Source organism: Caloenas nicobarica, chromosome 1 (genome assembly GCF_036013445.1).
Source record: "Caloenas nicobarica isolate bCalNic1 chromosome 1, bCalNic1.hap1, whole genome shotgun sequence".
In the NCBI taxonomy this organism is placed as follows: Eukaryota; Metazoa; Chordata; class Aves; order Columbiformes; family Columbidae; genus Caloenas; species Caloenas nicobarica.
In genome coordinates, this window is record NC_088245.1 from 191,465,815 (window position 1) to 191,488,531 (window position 22,717).

Genomic DNA, 22,717 nt, shown 5'->3' on the forward strand with positions numbered 1-22,717 from the left:
TTCCGCCCGCTCGCCCGTCCCAGCACAGGACGAGCCGCAGGGGTGCCCGGGGCCGGACCCCCGGCTCCCGCCGCTTTCCCGGGGCCGGGACCGGGCTCCGGAGCGGCCGCCCCGGGTCCCCCCTCCCGCCCCGCCGCTCCGGGCCGGGCCCGGCCGCTGCCACCACCCGCTCCCCGTCGGGGCCGCCCCGGCCGGGCCCCTGGGCCGCGGGGGATGGATGAGCAGCTGCTCCGCGCCCTGGGGGGGCTCAGCCTGCAGCCCCCGCGGGGCCGCTTCGGCGGGAGGCTGGTGCTGCTGCGGGGGCTGCCGGGCTCCGGGAAGAGCACCCTGGCCAGGTAAGGCGGCGGCTCCCGAGCCCTTCGCCTTTCGTGGCGGCGGCGGGTCTCTGTCCTTCGGCTCCGGCCGCCCCCTCGGGCCGGGGGCGGGCGGTGGGCGAGCCCCGCCCTGGGGCAGGGGGGTGTGCGTGTGCCGGGGAGAAGCGGCGCCGCGGGGCGCAGCCGGGCCGGGCTGGGGGAGCCCCTGCCCCCGGGGTAGTAGGTCGAGAGAGGTTCCCCTTCCCCTCTACTCTGCCCTGGTGAGACCGCATCTGGAATATTGTGTCCAGTTCTGGGCCCCTCAGTTCCAGAAGGACAGGGAACTGCTGGAGAGAGTCCAGCGCAGGGCCACAAAGATGATGAAGGGAGTGGAGCATCTCCCTTATGAGGAAAGGCTGAGGGAGCTGGGGCTCTTTAGCTTGGAGAAGAGGAGACTGAGGGGTGACCTCATCAATGTTTATAAATATGTAAAGGGTGATGAGGATGGAGCCAGGCTCTTCTCAGTGACAACCAATGATAGGACAAGGGTCAATGGGTACAAACTGGAACACAAGAGGTTCCATTTAAATTTGAGAAGAAACTTCTCAGTGAGGGTGACAGACACTGGAACAGGCTGCCCAGGGAGGCTGTGGAGTCTTCTTCTCTGGAGACATTCAAAACCCTCCTGGGCACCTTCCTGTGTAACCTCATCTGGGTGTTCCTGCTCCGGCAGGGGGATTGGACTGGATGAACTTTCGAGGTCCCTTCCAATCCCTGACATTCTGTGATTCTGTGGGTGCCGCCAGGCAGCGGAGACCGGGCAGTGCTGCTGCAGAGCACTTTGGAAGAAGGTTGAGGCACTAGTTCAGAGCTGGTTTTCTGGCTCGGGAGGGAAGTGGAAGTCTCGCAGGAACCTTGAATTAGCGCAGCCATTTGGAAACTTCCCGTGTCTTCGGAAATGGCTCAAAGCTTCATTGGTCCACTACCTGTAACTGCTCTATGGGTGTACTGCCTATAGCAGTGTGTGGTGGTGTTCTGAGTAAGCACACCCAAAGGGATGCTTCTAGTAAGAGTGACTAATCACCCAAGTCAAGGTAGTTGTTTTTATTTCTTCTTTAAAAAGTGTCAGACTGGTGCCTTTTTTTTGTTTTGGTTTGGTTTGTGGTGGTGGTGGTGGTTAATCACACAGTAAAGTATTTCCTCTCTCTTGCTGTGAAAATTGACAACGGCACTGACTTCTGTTTTCATGATGTCCTGCACTCCTGGTCAGAGCCGTAGTGGTGTATAATACAGGCAGAGGAGACTGTTCCACTCTCCAACTGCTCCAAGACTGATTAAAAATAGGTGGGAAAACCCAGAGGGAAGCGCTGGGAGACGGCACCACAGTCAGCGTGACACGGCGTAGCCACAGCCTGGTGTCACGGAATCTCACAGTCTGGGATCTCACAGCTCCCCGTGCCACCCACTCCCCATCAAAAGAGGAGCATTTGTTGTCTTCTTACTGTGCGCGGGTGAGGAACCAGTGCTGAGATCACGGGCTGACACAGGGAGGGCTCTGCTGTGAACGGTGGCAGCATGAAGGTGCGTGAGAGCCCGTGTTCATCGGCAGTTTCCTCTGTTCAGTACAGTCCTCCCTGTCACACTGCACCTTCTGCCTCACAGGACTTCTGCAAGGTCAAGTGCTTTAATGAATGGCCAAATACTGTGTTTTTACTGACACCCAAAATAGATGTCTCTCCGTAAAGAGGTCAAGTGTAGGCCCCTTCTCCTTCAGAGTGGTTTGGGTCTTCTCGTAGTACAAGAATGTAATGATTTGGGGCCATATTCTCAGCCTATTTTTTTAGGTCAAAACACAAGATGAACTATTAATGACAGATCAACAAAATCAGTTTTAAGTGTTGTTTTAGTCTCCTGTGAGATGTTTGAGGAACTCATTCTGTTTCTAGCCCCTGTTAATTGTATCACTGTATTTGGCCATTCAGCAGTACACAGATCAAAGGGCAGACATAAAACCAGCATTTAATACCTCTCCCTTAACTCCATCCAGATTACGAAAGGACTGTGCCAAGAAAATTTTGAGATTTGCTATTCCCACATTGTGTACCTTTTGGTGTTAAACACAATGTGCTAAGCAAAGTGATGCTTGCAGAAAACTACTGCAGCAAAGCTCAGTGCAAGATCCCGCTGGAGAAGGAAAGTGGTATTTATTTGCAAAATCCTTGGTAAGCTCATTTTATCCATTCAAATTTATTCTCTGAGATTTTATTCACTCACGCTATCACAGCCAAATACTTGCGGGCCCCAAGATGCATGTGCACAGCTGGCCTGCCCAAAATCAGAGAGGACATGGACCTTCAGCTGTCCCATCCTCAGTTCCTCTTCTGGGTTCCTCTCGGTGGCAACAGCGTGGTCAGCTCTACTATGTGCTCTAGCAGGGAGCAGTTACTATGCTGCCATCTTTTCACCTCCAAATTTTGCTTACTTGGTCCTCCATGAATCTTAGGCAAAGTTTTTGCTCGTTATTTTCATTTTCCCATTTTGGGTGTATTTACAGCTGCAGCCTCTCTCCTGTTGGAATGAGAGGAGGAAGGGAGGTGTGTATGTGCTGCTGTGACCCCCTGGCTGTCCTCACCTCTGCTCTGAGTGCGCGTCTTCCAGCAGCAAGTCACCTGCGCTGGGCCTTAGCGGAGCACTGGCCTTTGGGGTGTGTAAACAGCACCTTTCCCAGTTTTATTGCTGATAACAGCTGTCAGTGTGTGCTGTTGTTTTAGCCTTTGCTCCGTTGTTTCTTCTGACACTTTCACACACACCTCCGTTCATTCTTTGTATCAGCCAGCGTGCACATCTTTCCAGGCTCAGAAGTGTCAGGAACTGTGAATGTTATCGCTGGTAATATCACAACAGCTCCAGCTCCCTTTTCAGTTTGTCACACAATCCTAGGAGCAACCTCGGATCCATGACTGGTTTCCCTGACCCTTCAGTGACTGCACTCAGCACCACTTGGATCCAACTTTGTGAGATTTAGTTACAGCACCTTTGTTAAATGATTTCCCCATCCTGGTCACTCCCTGAGCTCAGAGAAGCATGGCATTGGCTTCAGGTCTGGTTTCTGGTTTCTGGTAAAGACAACAAAGGGTGCGATATATTGAATAGTCAATGTAGAACGAGGAACTGGTCTGCTCACCACCAAGTTTCAGACCTTTCCAGTTGCTTCACGGCTTAGAATATCCTTCCCTGAACACATATTTGATGTGACCCTAACCACCTCCCTCTGACCCTTCACTGTATGTCGCCACCAGCAGAAGCACGTAGGAGATGAGGGATAGTTGGGCATCTCCAGTCGCCTCCATCAGGTGTGCGTAACAGTCTCCTCCTGAATGCGTTACCCCCTGACTTCACAGTACAGATCTTGTGATCAGACCTGGGCAACTGCCAAGACAACAGTTATCTGAGGTGCAGTAGCAGGTATAGCTTCCAAAAATGTCTCAGAAATCTAATGAGCCGCATAAAAGCTCATACCTGCTTCCCCAACAGACTCGCTGCACAGTAGCCATTTCCAGCTCTTCTGCAGTATATTGCTGTGATGCACAACTTGTGTTACATGTAACCCTCCATCTGGCAGTTTTGCTCAAGCACCAGCCTGGGCATGATCAAACATGCAACTTCCAGCCACTGCTTTGATTTATCACTTGAATTTGTTCTTGTACTGCCTTGTGAAGCACAGAGGGAGCAAGAAGGGGAAAAAAAATGCATTGGCACTGAGGCATCGTTGCTTGGCATAATCTGTCTCTCCTCCAGTTCTCTCTGTTGCTTTTGCCCAGTTTGTCCCAGCACCTCCAGCCCTGGGCCAGCCCTGCAGAATTGCGGCTCAGAGAGGGCTCATGGACTTCAGCTCTGCAGCTCCTGCTGCCAGGTGGCCAGGCAGTGTAAACATTTCCCTTAGTAGAAAAGTGCGTCAGGTGACTCTGTTTATCAAGTGGAACATGCAGCCTGGTGCTTTACAAAATGCAGCCGCGGCTCTGAGCCCGCGGGCGAGGCACAAAGGCACGTACCAAAGGCACGTACGTGCTCTGCCAGCAGCGCAAAGTCCTCAGGGCACCGGATGTTATAACACAGCAGACAGCTGGTAGCACCGGGCATGTGCTCCAGATCTCATCGCTCTGTTTTTTTCGGCTGAAACAAAAGGTTTTTAAACACCGTGGAATGTTTTGTGTTAGGAATAGTGACCAGAGCAAGTGGTTGTATGTGATGTCAGTACACACATGTTCTGATCTACATTATCTTGGAAGCAGCGTGAGAATTTGCCGGCTCCAAGATCTGCCTGATGTACTGTCCTGTTGCCTTCTGAGCACTGAAAATGTTCCTTCCAATCTGCTTACCAGGCTCAAATCAGAAATTATTGTCAAATTTTCTGATGGAAAAACACAGCCTATGAAATACAGTTACGGATTTTTTTCTGTCCAAGTGATAGGACGATAGGAAATGGCCTCAAGTTGTGTCAGAGAAGATTCAGATTGGATATAAGGAGACATTTCTTCATGGAAAGGGTTGTCAGGCACTGGAACAGGCTGCCCAGGGAAGTGGTGGAGTCACCATTCCTGGAGGTGTTTAAAAGACATGTAGATGATGTTCTTAGGGACATGGTTTAGTGCCATATTTAGGTTAATGTTTGGACTTGATGACCTTGAGTGTCTTTTCCAACCAAAATGATTCTGTGATTCTATATTACTAGCGATCATGGAGACTTCTCCCAAGTACTCTGAAGAACTCAGCTAGTAGAAACCCTGAATATTTTGTTGTCTATACGTACAGTTAAAATATGAAATGATTACTTGAAAGCAGTGAAGATGATATTTAGAAAAAAGGGGACTTAAAACCAGTATAAATCATTGGAACACATCTTCAGGTGAATAACACAGGAGATGCTATTCCCCTGTCTATTCACTGAGACGGCTGTTACGATGCTACTGTGGTCAAACAGAAACACAGTTGTCTTTTCAACCCAAAGATTCTCCTTTTATTAAGCACAGCAGCCATCATAAACCTGACCAGGGTGAGACAGCAGCTGAGTGTGCACCAGCGCCAGCCCAGACGCTCAGAAGCGTCCGTGTCACCCAGGCTGCCGGCGGCTGGTGTGTGCAGATGGTGAAGCTTGTGCCTCTGCATAGCCTCGTGTTTCCAGGAGCTCTGGCAGTTCCCAGGCCCTGCTGGTCCATGTGTGAAGTTTGCTGCTGTTGGGTCAGAGCTGAAGAGCAGAAGCGTCTGGAAGCTTTTTGGTTTTTTTTTTTGCAAACTGTATCAGCCGATCTAGTCAGCTACAGTACCTGGTGTGGAAATCTGCTTCGCCTTGTAGAAGGGGGAAAAAAGGGTTTGAGGAGATTTATGGCAAGCAGAGGACACATCGCACTTTCTCTGGGGGTGATGGTCGACAGCCCCACTGAACACGAGGCAGCAGTGTGCCCAAGTAATTTTGAGATCTTTTCTTAAAGTGTACAATTTTATGTGCCTATTTGTAGCTAAAGGGATGACACCTATTTTAGCACAGTCAAATTTTTAGATGAGATTGCAATGCAGATGGGTAAAGCAGTGGGAAAGGTGAGGTGCTGAAATATAGTGAGAGCGGAATATATCAGTTTATCAGCACAAGACTACCCAGATAAGCATTAGGTGCTCCAATACTTTTCATTTATCTGGGTCCAAAATTACAGCAAAAATGATTTGACAGCTTGCAACAGGACTTTCATTAGACTGTTTGCCCAGCAGTAATTATGTGGATCAAACATCTCTTTGGAGCTGGAAGATAATAACATGTTGGTGCTAAATGGTACGTCACTTAGTGGCTACAGCCCAGCGCTGTGAAGTCCGCCCTGGCTGGTCCATCAGCAGTGAGTCTCTGCTTTCTGGAGAGGTTGTTACTACATAATATTATTAACTAACTGGCAGGTGATCAAGGTTACAGTGGAGATGGAACGAAGCTAGAAGCTGACCTTTATTCAACTAAATGCAACATGCAGTCCTAGTGAAGAATTGCTGCTAGCAGGCAGATTAGGGTAAAATTTTAAGTAAATGTTTAGGGCAGAGCCGGAGAGGACAGAATTAAGTGTTTTCTGTGTGTTTTTTCGCTGATAACCTAGAGGCAACTCTTCCCTTGCTGTTGCTCAGCTGAGACATAGAGAAATAGTTGGTTTGCAGCTTGTGGGGATGGAAGAGAAGTATTTTATCAGGGAGGCTCAAACGAGTCCCAGGGACTGGAGACCACGTGTGGTGTGCGATAGCAGGGCAGCAGCGTTCATGCCCGAGAGCCGTGGGGTTCTTAATTTCTTTTTCAGTGACATTTTGGGCCTTAGGGAGACAGAGAGCAGTGAGATGATGCCGTGGGCTCTTACTGACTTCTTGCAGAGATTCCCTCCTCCCCCAGCACTCCCTTGAGTGAAAAAATAGACAGTTCTGCCTATGGACACAAATAAGTCTGGATCACACACAAATGGGAACACAATTTTGCATTAAGTTGTTGCTGTTGTTGTGCCCTCTAAGGGCTGGCAGAGGAATGTTTCATATTTAACCCACCCCCAGAAGCCAGGACTTCCAGCTCCCAGAGCCGGTCACTGCCTGCGAGGCAGGACACGATGCATCCACCCTCTGTGGGCATCCCGGTGTGAACGAGCATCGTGGTGGGACGCACGTCGGTGTGAAGAGACGGGGGCTGCCCTGTGCCATGGGACACCGTGGCACAGTTTTGTGGGTCTGTTGCATTTGGGGCTGCCAATCTAAGCAACTCAGGTTTGTTTATAAAACATGTTTAAAAGCTGAAAATAAATAGAAATTACTCAGCTCTACAAGAGGAGCGTTAAGTAGAACAGGGACAAGTGAGAAGCAGAAAGAACCATAAAATTGCAACAAATAAGAAGAAATACTGACTAAGCACTCAGATCTTTGTTTGCAAATTTTTTTTAAAAAGTGCCTTGTAGTCAACAAAAAAAAAGAAAAAAAAAAAGAACAAGACAAGCTGATGGTGCTATAGACAATCTTTACTGGATGACAAATCATTCCTCCTGGTTATCTTCAAAAATCTCTTTGTAGCAAAACTCTCATGGTCAAAGTATAGGTTGGGGAATGACCTGTTAGAGAGCAGTGTAGGGGAAAGGGACCTGGGGGTCCTGGTGGGCAGCAGGATGACCATGAGCCAGCACTGTGCCCTTGTGGCCAGGAAGGCCAATGGCATCCTGGGGTGTATTAGAAGGGGGGTGGTTAGTAGGTCGAGAGAGGTTCTCCTTCCCCTCTACTCTGCCCTGGTGAGACCGCATCTGGAATATTGTGTCCAGTTCTGGGCCCCTCAGTTCCAGAAGGACAAGGAACTGCTGGAGAGAGTCCAGCGCAGGGCAACAAAGATGATGGAGTGGAGCATCTCCCTTATGAGGAAAGGCTGAGGGAGCTGGGGCTCTTTAGCTTGGAGAAGAGGAGACTGAGGGGTGACCTCATCAATGTTTATTAATATATAAAGGGTGGGTGTCACGAAGATGGAGCCAGGCTCTTCTCGATGATGACCAACAGTAAGACAAGGGGTAATGGGTTCAAGCTGGAACGCAAGAGGTTCCACTTAAATGTAAGAGGAAACTTCTCCTCAGTGAGGGTGACAGAACACTGGAACAGGCTGCCCAGGGAGGTTGTGGATTCTCCTTCTCTGGAGACATTCAAAACCCGCCTGGACGCCTTCCTGTGTAACCTCATCTGGCTGTTCCTGCTCCAGCAGGGGGATTGGACTGGATGATCTTTCGAGGTCCCTTCCAATCCCTAACATTCTGTGATTCTGTGATTCTGTGAAACTGTCTTTTGAGACCAACATCCATGCGATTAGCAGGTTTATTTTGTTTGGTTTGTTTTTATAATCATACCTTCTGAGATAACTCAGAGAGAAAAACTGAATATATTAATATGACGCATATGTTGGTAGAGCAATGTAGATTTCTCTGCTGAATTAAAGGAATCAAGGCTATGCCTTTAAACTCCATTCCTTTCCCCCATGTGTCCATCTACTGATTACAATACTTTCAGATCCTTTAAGCTGGGATTTTTTAAAATTATGGACTGTGCATATGTGCAGAGCATTCATATGGCTCTTGATTTAATGGTCTCTATTAAAGGCATGTGTTAGCATATATTAATGCTTCTTTTATATATTTTTTTTTTTCCAGACAACTGAAACGTGACTATCCCAGTGCTGTAGTTCTCAGCACTGATGACTTCTTTATTGAAAATGGTGTATATATGTTTGAGCCTGACCTCCTAGAGGATGCGCACAAATGGAACCAGAAGAGAGGTGACCAAACTCAATCCAGGGGGTTTGCTTGTCAGTCTATCGTTAAACTTAGCCCCCAGAATAAAATATCTCAAAGTGGTGTCTTACATTGCCCTTCATGGGTTACTGGTTAAAAAAATACATTTACCACTTCTGATTTTATTTTCTCTGACTTATAAGAGATAAATTTATAAATGAAAAAAATGTTGGTGATTGATAGATGTTATTTCAGAAAGTAAAGCGGTGGCTGCGAGGTAGCAGGGCTGAAGCTTGGTGACAGCAGGTGCCCCGCGACTGCCAGCCCAGAGGCTGCTCATAGGTCATAAACCTGGGATCTTTTGCAAACAGAAGTCAGTTTTAGCTGTTGTATCACACCTAGAGCTGTGATACCACTAAGTATGTTGTAGGAGAGGTTCAGCCCTTGCTACTGAGCGCAGCCAGCGGCTGCATCTCCTCCTCCAGGAGACCATCAGCCGGGCACTGACCTCTGCTCGCGCTTGGGTGGTACCTGCAAACCCGTATCTGCTGGGGAACCCGGCGTGCCAGCAGCGGGCAAAGAGGGGACACTTCGGGGCTGGTAAGACCTGGCTCAGTCTGTTATTTAGTACGTTAAGCTTTACTTAATGTGTTCATTACATTACAGCACGCAAGGCAATGAAGAATGGCAAAAGCCCCGTTATTATTGATAATACCAACATCCATGCTTGGGAAATGAAGCCGTACGTGATGATGGTAGGGAAAGCTCTTAGTTTTTGCTTTTATATGCCCAGCTATGACATTTAAGAGGTGACCTGACTGTAACTGTTCTTAACATAGCTAAAAATATTTACAATTATTTGTCCTTAGTTCTCTAATTACAGTTAAAGATTGATAATGTGACAAAGTAGGGAAAGAGGTGCCCGTGTCATTGTTTTGTCTAGTCAGCTATATACCTCAGTGAAGGAAAAAATAATTGAAAGATTGAAGTGTCTTTGAACTTGCCCTTTTACTTCCCGGTGATGAGGATGTCATCCCCTTCCCCAGCAGTGACATGAATCGAACAGTTCCCAGTCTATTAGTTGACAAATATATCAGGATATAACTTACAATTTTAGTTTATGACTTGTGAAAAATATACCATAAAGAGTCTTTGAAGACACATTGGTATCTCCTGTCAGAAGATTAACTGTGGTGTTGGAAAGCCTGGATGTGCCACTCCAGCCGCAGCTGTGAATGTTTGTGGGTGCCCAGGAAGCGAGTGAGGGAGCACAGCCGGGGGGTCAAGATGTAAAAAGGTCAACAGATTTCCCTGCCTCCTTTCCCCCAAATCAAAACAAAAGCAATCAATTACTGTATCAAATATATACATGTATATGTCTATTTGTGTGCATATATATGTGTGTGTATGTATACATATATACACATACACAAATATGTTGCTTTATATTGAAAAAAACTGAGGCCTGCAGGCTCAGTGGCTGGAAATATCATGGCTGATGGATGTTGAGCTCACGCTTCAGAAGCTCCAGGCTGGCGTGGAGACCTGTGGCTCTTGAACCCTCTGTGACTTCCTCAGGTGCCAGGATGCCTTTGCCATGGGAGACGGGGGCTGGGGGCAACACTGGAGCAAGTTTTGCTGGGAGACTCAAATGCTTTGATGCAGAAGGAAATGAACCAGCCGGGCCTCAGACCAGCCCCTTGATGGGAATCATGGTTATCTTCCTTTTTCTGGCTCCTGGTACACAGGATACATCTATTAGCCCAGGGGTGTCAAACTCGTTTTCACCAGCAGCCACATCAGCCTCACGGTTGCCTTCAAAGGGCCAAATGTAATTTGTATTGTAAAATGTAACTACTCCTACATAAATGTAGGAGGCTGATGTGGCCCCAGTGAAAATGAGATTGACACCCCTGTCTTAGCCAGATAAAATCTCAGGTGGTCTGGCAGATTCCTGAGCTCAGCAGTCACGTCTAAAACTTCTGCGTTCTTCTTCAGGCACGTGAAAATAGATATGAAGTTATATTCCAAGAACCAGATACACCCTGGAAGTTCAATGTTCAAGAACTGACAAGGTACATCTTCTTCTCTTTGATACAGCAAAGACAGCTCCTCATTTTATTGATGTGTTCTGAGGAAGGTCAGGGTATATAAAGAGGAAGAGGGCTAAGAAGTAACCTAGTACATGACAACAGAAGGAGTGTTGTGGAAAATTTCTATTTCTCAGTCCCTGGTCTGCAGCGAATTCAGCCCTGAAAGAGCTTGACCGTGCTGCAGGGAGTCCAGCAGTAGAAAAAGCAACCTCCACTGAAGTGTGTCTTTATGCGGCAAGCTTCTCCGGGCAAGAATCTTGGTTTTTATTCTGTATTTTGAGCAGCATTCTCTATGTCTGGGCACAAAACCCACATCTAAGCACTGCAGACAATATTCAGACTTATGTTCTTAGAAAATGTAACTGTAACAAAGATTGTCTTGTCAAGCTGGAACACGAGAGGTTCCACTTAAATTTGAGAAGAAACTTCTTCTCAGTGAGGGTGACAGACACTGGAACGGGCTGCCCAGGGAGGTTGTGGAGTCTCCTTCTCTGGAGACATTCAAAACCCGCCTGGACGCCTTCTGTGTAACCTCATCTGGGTGTTCCTGCTCCGGCAGGGGGATTGGACTGGATGATCTTTTGAGGTCCCTTCCAATCCCTAACATTCTGTGATTCTGTGTAGTGTGGTGGGATGCTACACTAAGTATGGTCAATAAATAGGGTTCTAGAGGATCTTTCTAAAGATCTTACCACACACACACACAAAAGGATACAATGATCGTATCAACTTCACACGACATGGTAGGATATAGAGGCAGCCAAATATGGCTCTAAGTATCTCAGTTTGACTAGTGGCTGCAGGGTTGCTGGTTATATCACAAAAACATGCACACAGGCTACTTTTCTAGCCCTTAACTAACTGGCTATAAACTGCGTTACATTGGCGAGTGCACCCCCATTGATGAGATCCAGAAGCTGACATGCTCTAACTTACCTGTTATCACAAGTAAATAGGTCATGGGTGCTTCATTCCGACCGACTTATTATTTGGTCCCAGCTGGGAACTCTAGTCCAAAGTTGGCGCTGCTCCTTTTTGTGCATGACAGTGACAAGTGGCAGCGGGCTGTGACCCAGAGTGCTGGTGGCTCCGGGGTGAGGCAGGACTTGGCAGATGGCGGCCGCTGGTTTGGAGCTGACACCAAGAGCGTCAGCAGTCAACTGTGGGTGCCAGCTCCTGCTTCAGCAGCTCCAGCTGGGAGCTGTCTATAGGGCACCACTGCAGAGGCAGATTTTACCCATAATCATTCATTATAGGCCAAGGTACGGAAAAAACAAATCATAGAATCATTTTGGTTGGAAGAGACCCTTAAGATCGAGTTCAACCATAACCTAACTCTGGCACTAAACCATGTTCCTAAGAAAGCCATCTATACATCTTTTAAACACCTCCAGGGATGGTGACTCCAACACTTCCCTGGGCAGCTGGTTCCAATGCCTGACAACCCTTTCCAGGAAGGATTTTTTCCTAATATCTAATCTAACCCTCCCCTGGCACAACTTGAGGCCACTTCCTCTCATCCTATCACTTGCTACTTAGGAGAAGAGACCAAAACCCTCCATGCTACACCCTCCTTTCAGGTAGTTGTAGACAGTGACAAGGTCTCTCCTCAGCCTCCTTTTCACCAGGCTGAACAGCCCCACTTCCCTCAGCTGGTCCAATGTTGAGGGATGCAGGATTTGCACAACACAAGGCTTTGAAAATACGGATGCAGGACAAACTTAGATTGTAGATCAGAAATTGTGCCTTAGAGAGCTGAATAGCAAAACCAAAGATATTCAGAGTTTGCAAACTCACAGACAAGCAGAAATTCCTTGTGGTCTTTGGAAAAATAATTCCCACTAACAGGTAGAGAGGCTGTGGCTGTTTCTGGCCTACCCAGAAAGCCTGGCATGTCTGGGCATCCTGGTCTCCTCCCCTTACCAATCTGCACTGAAGCCTGAGCCACATCAGGTATGATTTTCCTACACTTGCGCTCAAAGCAACAACAGGTTTTTTGACCTCTACGCTTGTTGATTATGAGTCAGTGCCCGGGTATATCTCCAGCCCTTGTCTGCGTTTCTCCAGATGTACAGAAGCTCACCCTGAGGCTAACAACCCGTTAGCACCGAAACCCAGCAATACTCACATAAAATAATACACAGGTCTTCTACATCGCTCTTTCATTTCAAAGCATTTGGCTAACTTCTTATGGCCTGGCTGCCCACAAAAATACTTGCGTTACATTTTTAAGCAGTCACAAAAATACTTTTAAGAAGTAGGTGGAAATGAAGAACAATCTGGCAAAAAAGGGTTAGAAAAGAGACCAGTGGGGATATGAACTGTTATCCTGAACATGTCAGGAACCGTAGCAAGCTTCAGGTAACCTCTAATACAGGGATAGCTAAATAGTTGTATTTTCTGTTAACATTGACTTTACAGAAGAAATACTCATCGTGTCCCTCGAGAAACAATACAACGGATGAAAGAACAATACGAGCACAATGTTACCTTCCACAGTGTTCTTCACTCTGAAAAACCAAGTAGAGATGAGAGAAGCTCCAATGGACCAAATCGATCTTACAGCACGGGTGCCCATTCCAACCGCCCTCCAGCCTTCTCAACCAGAAGAGCTCACGTGGCACGTACAAACCACATGCCATTTCACTGAGGAGGTGGATTCCTCGGTATGTTTTAATTATCAGGGTATAAAAGTCTCTAGTTTTACATTTTTTTTTCCTAAACTGTTTTTTATTCTTGTATTTTTTTCTACTACTTTTGTAAATTACTTTTATTTCTTACAAATTTTAAATGTCACTGGAATGATCTCACAGCTCTACATGACTGATTTAAGAGTGCTCTCCCCAGTACAAACTGTACTCGCTCTCATCCATCTTCCTCCACAACAATCCATTCAAGCTTAGGGTGGCATTTACTAGCTGTGCCACATGCTTTTTGGTTTTTCTGCATCATGTTCTGTCAGTGATAGATAACAATACATATTCCTAAATTCTTTCTTTCTTACTGGCCACATGGCTAATACCTTTTTCATGCTGCTGTCATTTCTTGCCATTTTAATACTTTATCTCTGGCTGTACAGCCCTGTGTATCATCCCACTCCCTCTTGCCTGGGTCTTTAAGAGAGGTAAAGCGAATGGTGGACAAGGTACCTCTGACAGATTGTAGCACAACTGGATGCTGCTCCCCATCTACACCTCTGCTGTCTGGATTCACGCTGGTCTTACTTCAGCTTTGTCACAGCCAAACAGCTTCTCCAGCCTGTAGGTGAAACAGTTTAACACACCAAACCTTTATTTTGCCAAGACATAGGAATTCAACTGATCTTGAGACAAGTGCATATACAGAGGCTCCTATAAAGAAACATTAGTGTTAGGCTTGTCCTTGTTAATGTCTAAGTAGGAACACGGCTACTGGAGCAGCTCTGAATAGCTGAAGCACAAGGCTATCAAATACCCAAACTAACTCAGAAGTACAGAACAATGACCTGAGAAAGTAGAAAAAAAAAATGTTCTTGTAAGGGGAGAAAACTCCTTCCACCACGAAGTGTCGGGAAACCACTGACTGATGGATGAATGAGAAAATAAGCCGCCCTGCAGTAGTTTTATCTATATTGTTAAATTCTGCTCATTATATTCTCATCAAGAAGCCCTGTGAAACATTTTTAAAACTTAGCATTTGTGATGGCAATTTTTTTTTAAAATAAGTGCGGATTATCTGGCAGGGGTTACCAAACAGGCCAGTAGCGAGTTATTTTGCAGTAGGAAATGAAGACAGCTCACATTGGACATTAAGAAATACGAGTATAGCTGTGATTCATCCAGCACTTCAGCACGCAGACAAGTATAAAAGGTATAAAGAAATAGGCTGTTGCTGTGCAAAAGCCAAGCTGTCTGCAGGACATGGATGATGTAGAGATGAATTGCATTTCTACTCAAGCTGCATTTAAAGAAATAGGATCATCATTGTGAATAATTGTGAGCTAGCGGGGCCTGGGAACCCAGCTCTGCAGTGTTGCACAGAGGCTTACAGAACCATCAGCCAGGTTGTGTCAGCCTCTGACAGTTCTCCAGTCCTGCTACAATGTCCAGCCCCCAGTCCAGCACTGGAGCCCAGTGCCTGGCAGAGGACCCCTGAGAGGTTGCTGAGTGGGAGCTGGTGGGTTCTGTTCTGAAACATCCTCCCTCCTTTGGCCCATGCGTGGTGGGAAGCCGCAGGGCAAGGGTTGGCCTGGCAACAAGCTACCTAAAACATGGAGTTGGCAGCTGGTCCAGTGGGACTGTTTCCCTCTCCAGTGGAGAAACTCCAATTCTGAGAAGCTTCACCTGTTGAAATCAGTGAGAACAAAGTAATGAACTCAAGTACCAACTCACTCTCAGCAGAAAGATCCAGTGTGAAAACAAAGTTGTGATTATCTGTCATGACACTGTGGCCACAAGTGCTTCTCTGAAGAAGTAGGAGCTCAGAAACACTGACCAATGATCTACCATTAATACCTTTGTATGGCATTTTGCTATGAAACAAATAATCACAGCTCTCTTCTAAACCTCTTTTAGCACTATATGGAAAACTTGAGGGGAAAAGTACAATAACTGTGACAGAATTACAGACAAATAGTTCAGATTAAAGTGTTATGTTTGGTAACGAACTTGGAGAATTGTGTATTTTGCCCTGTGCCACTTCTGACAGCCAAACAACTATTCTAATACTGCAGGGGGTAACAAAGCTGATTGCTTCAGGCTGAAACAAAGATCCTGCTGTAATTTAAGAATCCATCAGAATCAAAGCAATGGCTTACAAAATGTCATCAAACCTTCAGCCACACTGATGCTATTGTACGATATATGGTTGTGTGAGAAATGTACGATTACTCAACTCCAAATTATTTTGCATATGAAATGTCATTTCATAACTGTTTTTGTAATATGGCTTTATTAAATGCAATCATGATTTAATGTACAAAGTGTAAAAATAATTTGAATTTGAAATATATACAATACTGTACATGTGCATTTAGTAGCATTTTTGGGGGTTTTGTCTTTGCAGCATTCTGCAGGCTGGCAATGAGTCCTCAGGTTCCTTTGTGTCCTATTGAAGAGCCTCAGCTACTTCAGAAACTGCTTTTTGATGAGTTATTTGCTTCCCCAGTAGACCTGGAACTATTTTTGGGTGAAAGATCATCAGATAAATTAGTAGCTATTGTATTGCTGTTCTCATTTACATAATCGATCTTCTTTTCTTCTGGTAAATTATTCATGAGTGCTTGTGTATTAATCATTGCAAGCTCTTCATCAGCAACCAGGTCATTCTCAGGAAGATGGACAGTTTGTCTCAATTTTCTACAAGGAGTGGCACAACCAATATTCCAATGTGTTTCTTTTGATGACTTGCTACGCTGTAAACCCAAACTTCGTGGAGGCTGAAATGCTTTTTTTACAGATGGAGAAATTATGGAACACAGTGGTGTCAGGGGTGGAGGGGCATGTATGCAACTGAGCAAGTCCATCGCTTTTCTCTTTTTGCTGTTTTTGGGATGGTCTTCATTAATTGTAGAAGATGAAGGCATTTTTGCTGACCCTGGTGTGACAAGTTTCATATTCGGTGTGCTAGTTGACAAAGGGCTTGGATGCTTTATTTCAATTTTAGAAGAGATCTAGTTAAAAAGAGATAAGTTTTATGTTGAATAGAATGTCCTGTTTCAGCAGCTTCCTCAATTACTTCCATAACATGGGGGAAAGAAAACTGATACAGAACTGCTATGCCATCATTCACATCCAACTTAACTTTAGTCAGATATCTTCTGATGGTGACTAATATTATTCTTTCCATTACTGATGCTTGATAAATCACAGTTTACATGTACATTAAGACAGCACATTTACATCCTGTTTCTGAGATCTAAGCTAAACGTAAGGGCGTTTTTCTGTGCCAGAAGGTAGGAAATCAAAGCACTCATAAAAAGGAGTTAAGTCTTCTACTGCATTGGATATATCCTCACCAGGTTGTTAAAACAGGGGAAAAAAAACCCCAACCCAAACCAAAACCAAACAAAAAACAAAGAAGAAAAAAGGGATAGAATATAGACCAAAAAACTTTAAGATAATAATACACACAAGATAGATGTTGCACAGCAAATCATTCAAGCATACAACTTGAGAATACCTTTACTGTCTCATTTGTTTTAACTTGTTTAATATATTTCATAATTGGATATACACTAAACCTTCAGAATTAAATATTAGCGCTCTCTGAAATGGAAAAAGATGCCTTGTAAGTCTAAATTTAGTCCCCAGGAACCGATCAGGGTGTTTCCACCTTCCTCACAACTAGTGGCAGGAAAAATTTTTGTTCTGACTGCACTCAGTACTCCACATCAGGAGCAACTTGCCACCAGCCGCCTTCACGGAAAACTTGAGTACTGTTTAACTCAATTTTTGTCAAGACTGTTATAAAATGTAAACATTTACTAGGCGATAACCTCTTCTCTTTTAAATCCTGAAAATAGTGAACAATATCTAGGAAAAGAAGACCAGGAGGTAAATTCTCTAAACAAAGGTAGGAACTGCAGAATGCCATGAAAGAAAAAAAATACAGATCAAGATTTTTCCTTCCAGTGACATCCATGTCAGATAATCTTCACAGTGGGACCAAGGAAGCAATAAATCATCTATAAGGAAAGGATGATTCATTTTACTTATATAAAATGCAGAATATTTAAAGTATGCTATGAAAACACAGCCCACAAGGGGAGATTTCCATGTACTGCTCGGAGGAGGAACAGTCTCACAGGTCCTCCTGGGGAATAACCCTAAACCCACACACAGAGGAAGCTGCTCGGCCTGCGCTGCCCTGAAGAGAACGTACAGAGCGGACTGAGAAGTGAGACTGTTCACCACAGCTGTCAGTATAAAACCGGCTGATATCCTTACCGTATGTACTGTCAGTATAAACACAATATTAATTACCAGAAGCTTACCGGAGTTTTATCCTCTGCATAAAGACCTGAGCTGCAGGAAGGAGAGGGGCATTCCCAGCCACATCTTTTAGTTAAAGTGGGTGTAAGTGAGAGATTTCTTCGTAGCAAATTCATCAATTTACTTTCTGCATCAGAGCAAAAGGAGGCCACATTCTATAAAGGAGAACAGTTTACAGTGCAGAATAGTTGTTTTTCAAATCGTGTAAGTACTACATGCTCAGAAACAAAGTATTTAGGACTTTGTTTTCTCATCATAATCCCACCAGAATTTTATTTTGTATCAAACCAACAGCTTAGAAGACTGCTGCACTTTCCTTGGAGGGAAATACCATACCTTCCTTTTATTGTTAGCAAGAAAACAATCCTTTTGTATTTAAAGTTATTTTTCACTAATAAGTGAGAATGTGTGACCAAGACATGATATTTAGCACAGCTAGAAAATTGAAATAATAAATGAAATGAACAATCTAATACTGAATATGTTCAGCTGAACGAGATGGTAAATTTCAACTTCTAAAAGGCTAGAGCCAAACTGTCCATGACAGATTCCTTATTGACAGGTACAATATTTTTTGCTAGCCAGAGAAGATTCTGTGGCACACCCTAAAGACAGTGTTGGTTGAACTGAATTAAAAAAAAAAAAAAGAAAAGCCATTCAATAGGTGATATGTAGAGTCCTCCAGAAAAAGTGCATTAACACCTTACTCCATCTCCCAGAAAATCCCCTCAAATTCAATATCATGTGCATTACTTGTTTTAGAGATTTAATAATACTAACAGACTTTCTGATGAAGAATGTAACACAGCAGTAACTAGAATGAATCACTAAACTAAAAATCTACATATTTACCTCTATTGTACTTTTCAGTTCGTTAACCTTCTCTTGAAGATACTTTTCCTTTGGACAGGCTGAGAATACAGAAAGATCTCCAGCCAAGAGCACAGGAATCGCTGATCTGAATTCAGATTGCCACTGAAGGTTGCTTGCAGAAATGAATGAACAGCGGACAACTATATCTTCAATAGCAAAGTGTCTGAGATCTGTCCAGATCTTTACTGCCACTAAATTATAGCTTTCATCAGATAAGTACACCGTAGTAGTGAAACCTAAAAGCAAGAAAAAAGCTCTGAATTAAACCTTAAATCTTTAAGTGAAGGTTGATTGCAGCAATTTGTATCTGTAAAAGCCACACATCTTGAAAAAGTATTGATAAATGTAACCTGGCAGCGTATCCACATGGTGACAGGTGTTTCCCGCTTCATTCATTTTCTACGCTGCCTCCCTACTGATTGCAGAACACAACTCCAAGTATGTGTTCCAGTGCTTAAAAACCAATACTCCTATGGTGCTTTTCCTTTTTATTCAGAAAATTATCCCCCTGTCCCTACCCATGAGCTCCAGTGCCTGCGTTCCACTCATTCCATGACACTGTACACAAAAGAGGGAGCTCACGTACACGCGCAGTGGTTCTTCTGCAGATACTGAACACAGATGTGAGAACTTACATCCACGGCTTATATGGAAAAAAAATAAAAGATTCTCTTGCGCCTAGATCCTCCCTTACTAAATTCTTCCTGAGCTAATAAGCAAAGACAGTTTTTCTTTATGAAACCAGAATTATCTGCGAGCACATCACAGCTATATTAGCAGGTTTTCACAGGCCTGAAATGCAGGTACACCACCAAGATAATTTTGACTTTTGAAATAAAAAATATTAGTGCTTATTCAGTGGAAGAACATGAATGTGGTCCACAACATACCTGTTCTGCTAACAGAAACTACAACGCCAACTAGATCAACTTCAGCACATGGTGGCTGAAAAGAAGGATCCAACAAATGGCTGAATTTTAGAGCCTGTCTTGGAAAGAAAATCTGTGCCAGCATCTCCTGTGATACCTGAAGAAACACAAAATTTGTAGGTATTTACAACACACTTATATAGACTGTGATACATTTTAATGATACATCTTTATGCACTTAAAGCACTTACTGACAATTGTAGATACTGAGTTTTCTTTGTTGCTGTTAATTGTATGTTAGTTGAGCCTGATCTTCCCTTGGCCTGTGATGCTGACAGCTGGTAGATTCTGTACCGACTGCCTTCCTTTAACAAGGAACAAACATCCAGCAGCGGACGCCAGATACTCAGTATCACTCCTAACAATGTCAGATTAAGATATATTAGCTGTGTAATACTAATGTGAAGGCTTTTAAACAAAATAAATCCACAACACTCCCACCCAAAAGCCCTGAACCAAAACCAAATAAAACTGGAAATGCTATCATGCAAGCTAGAGAACTCTTGGGAAACTCTACAAATCTACCTGATATGTTGGCCAGTTTACATGTTTAGATAGAAGTTGTTTATAATTTTCCAAGTACTAACCTTTATGTTTTTCTTGCTTTCTGTAGTCTACCACACATAGTTTCCATACAGTAGACACATCTCTTTTGGAACAACCGTTTTCTTCCTCTTCTGCTGACTCTAAAGCCTTCTTGAATTCTTCCTGTATCAGAGTTTGCTTTTTATCATTCATCAACTGCCTGTAAGCATTCAAAGCTTTTAACTGGTCTTCACTGAGATATCCCTGTAGCCAAGAGAAAATGTATTTAGTATCTTTTTTTATTAATAAAAATATCCTGTCAAGATTCTTAGTTAGCCTCTTTCTTAAGTGTTTGTTACAAGCAATTCATTGTTCATCTGATACAGTACTAGGACTTGAATGAGGTTTGTTAACACAACAGGAGTCACCAGTCTTGACTGGTACTCAGCTGGTGCTCTGTTGTTTAATTATTACATTACACACTGTTTTTATGTGATAATTAGTGAGAAGCTTGCTTAAGAGTGCATAACTAAGGTGAATATTTAATACAACAGGGATGCTTGCCATATTAGAAGAAGAAAAGAAGAGTTGCACCTCTCAGAAGGCTGCTACCTCTGAGCTGACACAGGGATTTCCACTAAAATACATCAGGAGCATTACCTTTCTGACCAAGCCTTCAAGATCCAGATGCCTTTACATGTAGCACCACAGATATACGTAACATTTGACCAAATAAAGTCACAGATCGTATGGCTTTATGGCAGTCAAGGACTCTGACTTGCAAATGGTGAGGCATGTATTTAATTTTTAACAACTGCCAGGGACTAATCACTTGCATCTTTATCAATAAAGGCACAAACACATAAAAGTTGTGACTGAACTGCAACAGGGAATGAAGAGAACAACAATCATTCAAACACTTCAGTGAACAGCATGCAAGAATAAGTGTGTGAAACTCAAGAGCTATAAGATGCATTTAGTTTTCATGTATGCAAGACAAAGCAAAGTAATAAAATTACAAATAACATTAACTTTTAATTGTGCTATATCCTGGATTTTTATATCAAGAGAAAATAGGATTCTGTTTTGCAATCCAAGATATTATTAATCTATTTGAACAAGCCTTCCTGAAAATATTTTCAAAATTATTTATCTTAGTTTATTTAGCAATAAGAATGCTGTAGAAAAATCTCAAAGTTAGGGTTGATTTTTAGCAGGAGGTACTAAATTGTAAATTATTCCACAAGCATTTCAAAATTAGCCTACTAGGATCTACAGTTACCTCCATATAACCAGGATCAGATGCATTTTGAATTGCTTCATAAAGATCTGCGCCATCTTGCAAATTATGGATTTGCTGTCGTGTGACTATGCGTGATCTCGGTGCTGTTCTTCTAGTTCCCTCTGTTGAAACAAAGCCATTATGTTCAGTACAACCAATACACTTTAAAAGTGAAAAAAACAAAAAAAGAAATAATTATAGAAGAAGCATGGTAGTACGTGGGCCTTGCCAGAATAAAATACAAAACACTACTATATAGGAAATAATATATGTGTATGTATATATCTATATCTATATACATCTATCTTAGGAAAATACAAGCATAAAAAAACCCTTATTCATTGAAATACAACATAGATTAGGATATTATAAAAACTTTGGGGAAGCTAGTATCAGTTGTGGGAGACTTGACAGGCTGCCATAAAACTTCATTGATATTTGACTGTATTTTCTGTATGTCAGTCACTTCCTCTTCCTCTCATACAGCAGAAAAGTTGCAAAGATATCAAGATCTGGGACCAACAGGTGACCACAGGCCTGCACGTGAAGCCTCCTTAGGACACCAGCTAAAAGCCAAGTTAACTTCATTACATGAAACTATTACTCTCCTCTTCGGTAAGTCAATGTGCTGCTACCAGTTTGATGAATTCCTTCAGCATAGTACACTCCAGTATAGACAAGTTTACCAGTCAAACATAAAACAACACAATGAGGTCACTGATATGTGGAAGTTCTTATCAGTGAAGTTAAGAATTATAAAGCAATCTCTGATTTCAACTAAGAATTTGATGGTGGTTGTTTGCCTTTTTTTAGGGCATGGCTTTATTTGCTCTTTTCTTGTTATTGTGAGCGACTCCAGGTTCTGACAAAGCAGTTAGAGAACATCCCAATGTTACAGATCGCCAGGAAAACAATTTCTGGAAAGGGAGAGGCTATCTGGGTTGTAGATATGACCCCGTAAAATTTGAACTGCACTGGCTACCATTAGTGATGGAATCCTATCTGTTCTTGCAAAAAAACCCCACCAAGCCCAAAATACACCCCAACAAAACAGCAAACCAAACCCAACAAACACTCCCAAAAACCAGACCAGAGTATCAAGGCAGCTGGAATCCATAATCAGAGTGGCAAGAATCCTAATACCCTTCCTCATTCCAGTTTAGCTGAGTCAAACCTAAGGGGAAGCAAACACATTTCTTGGGCAGCAGGGAGCTTCATGAGGCTGTAGCAATAAGCAGCCAGTTGTGACACTACAGCAACAGCAGACCTCAAACTCTTGCTAGAAATCACTGGCAGAGCTGTGCGGTGTCCTCCTCTTACAGAACCAAAAAATGGTTGAAGTCAGAAGGGACCTCTGGAGATCATCTTAGCCAACCCTCCTGCTCAAGCAGGGTCATCTACAGCTGGCTGCCTAAAACCATGCCTAGGTGTCTGGAGTACACCGCTAGTTACTGGCCTCCAAATAGACTTGGTGCCAC

The 22,717-nt window shown here is 43.9% G+C and overlaps 2 protein-coding genes across 2 annotated transcripts in view; one reads left to right on the top strand and one right to left on the bottom strand.

Moving 5' to 3' along the window:
* Window positions 1-155: 155 nt before the first annotated feature.
* N4BP2L1 (NEDD4 binding protein 2 like 1) lies at window positions 156-15,590 on the top strand. The gene is made up of 5 exons (XM_065645003.1): window positions 156-335; window positions 8,486-8,610; window positions 9,233-9,321; window positions 10,565-10,641; window positions 13,081-15,590. The coding sequence occupies exons 1-5, from the start codon at window positions 214-216 to the stop codon at window positions 13,307-13,309; spliced, it is 642 nt and encodes a 213-aa protein (XP_065501075.1). The 5' UTR covers window positions 156-213; the 3' UTR covers window positions 13,310-15,590.
* Window positions 15,591-15,766: 176 nt separating this feature from the next.
* BRCA2 (BRCA2 DNA repair associated) overlaps window positions 15,767-22,717 on the bottom strand; it is a 38,289-nt gene continuing 31,338 nt past the window's right edge. Inside the window, exons 20-26 of the mRNA XM_065647353.1 lie at window positions 21,240-21,361; window positions 20,020-20,221; window positions 19,624-19,790; window positions 19,394-19,529; window positions 18,483-18,739; window positions 17,633-17,785; window positions 15,767-16,309 (exon numbers count right to left, since the gene is read on the bottom strand). Of these exons, the coding sequence (XP_065503425.1) occupies window positions 15,767-16,309; window positions 17,633-17,785; window positions 18,483-18,739; window positions 19,394-19,529; window positions 19,624-19,790; window positions 20,020-20,221; window positions 21,240-21,361 (1,580 nt within the window). The remainder of the gene's footprint in view (window positions 16,310-17,632; window positions 17,786-18,482; window positions 18,740-19,393; window positions 19,530-19,623; window positions 19,791-20,019; window positions 20,222-21,239; window positions 21,362-22,717) is intronic.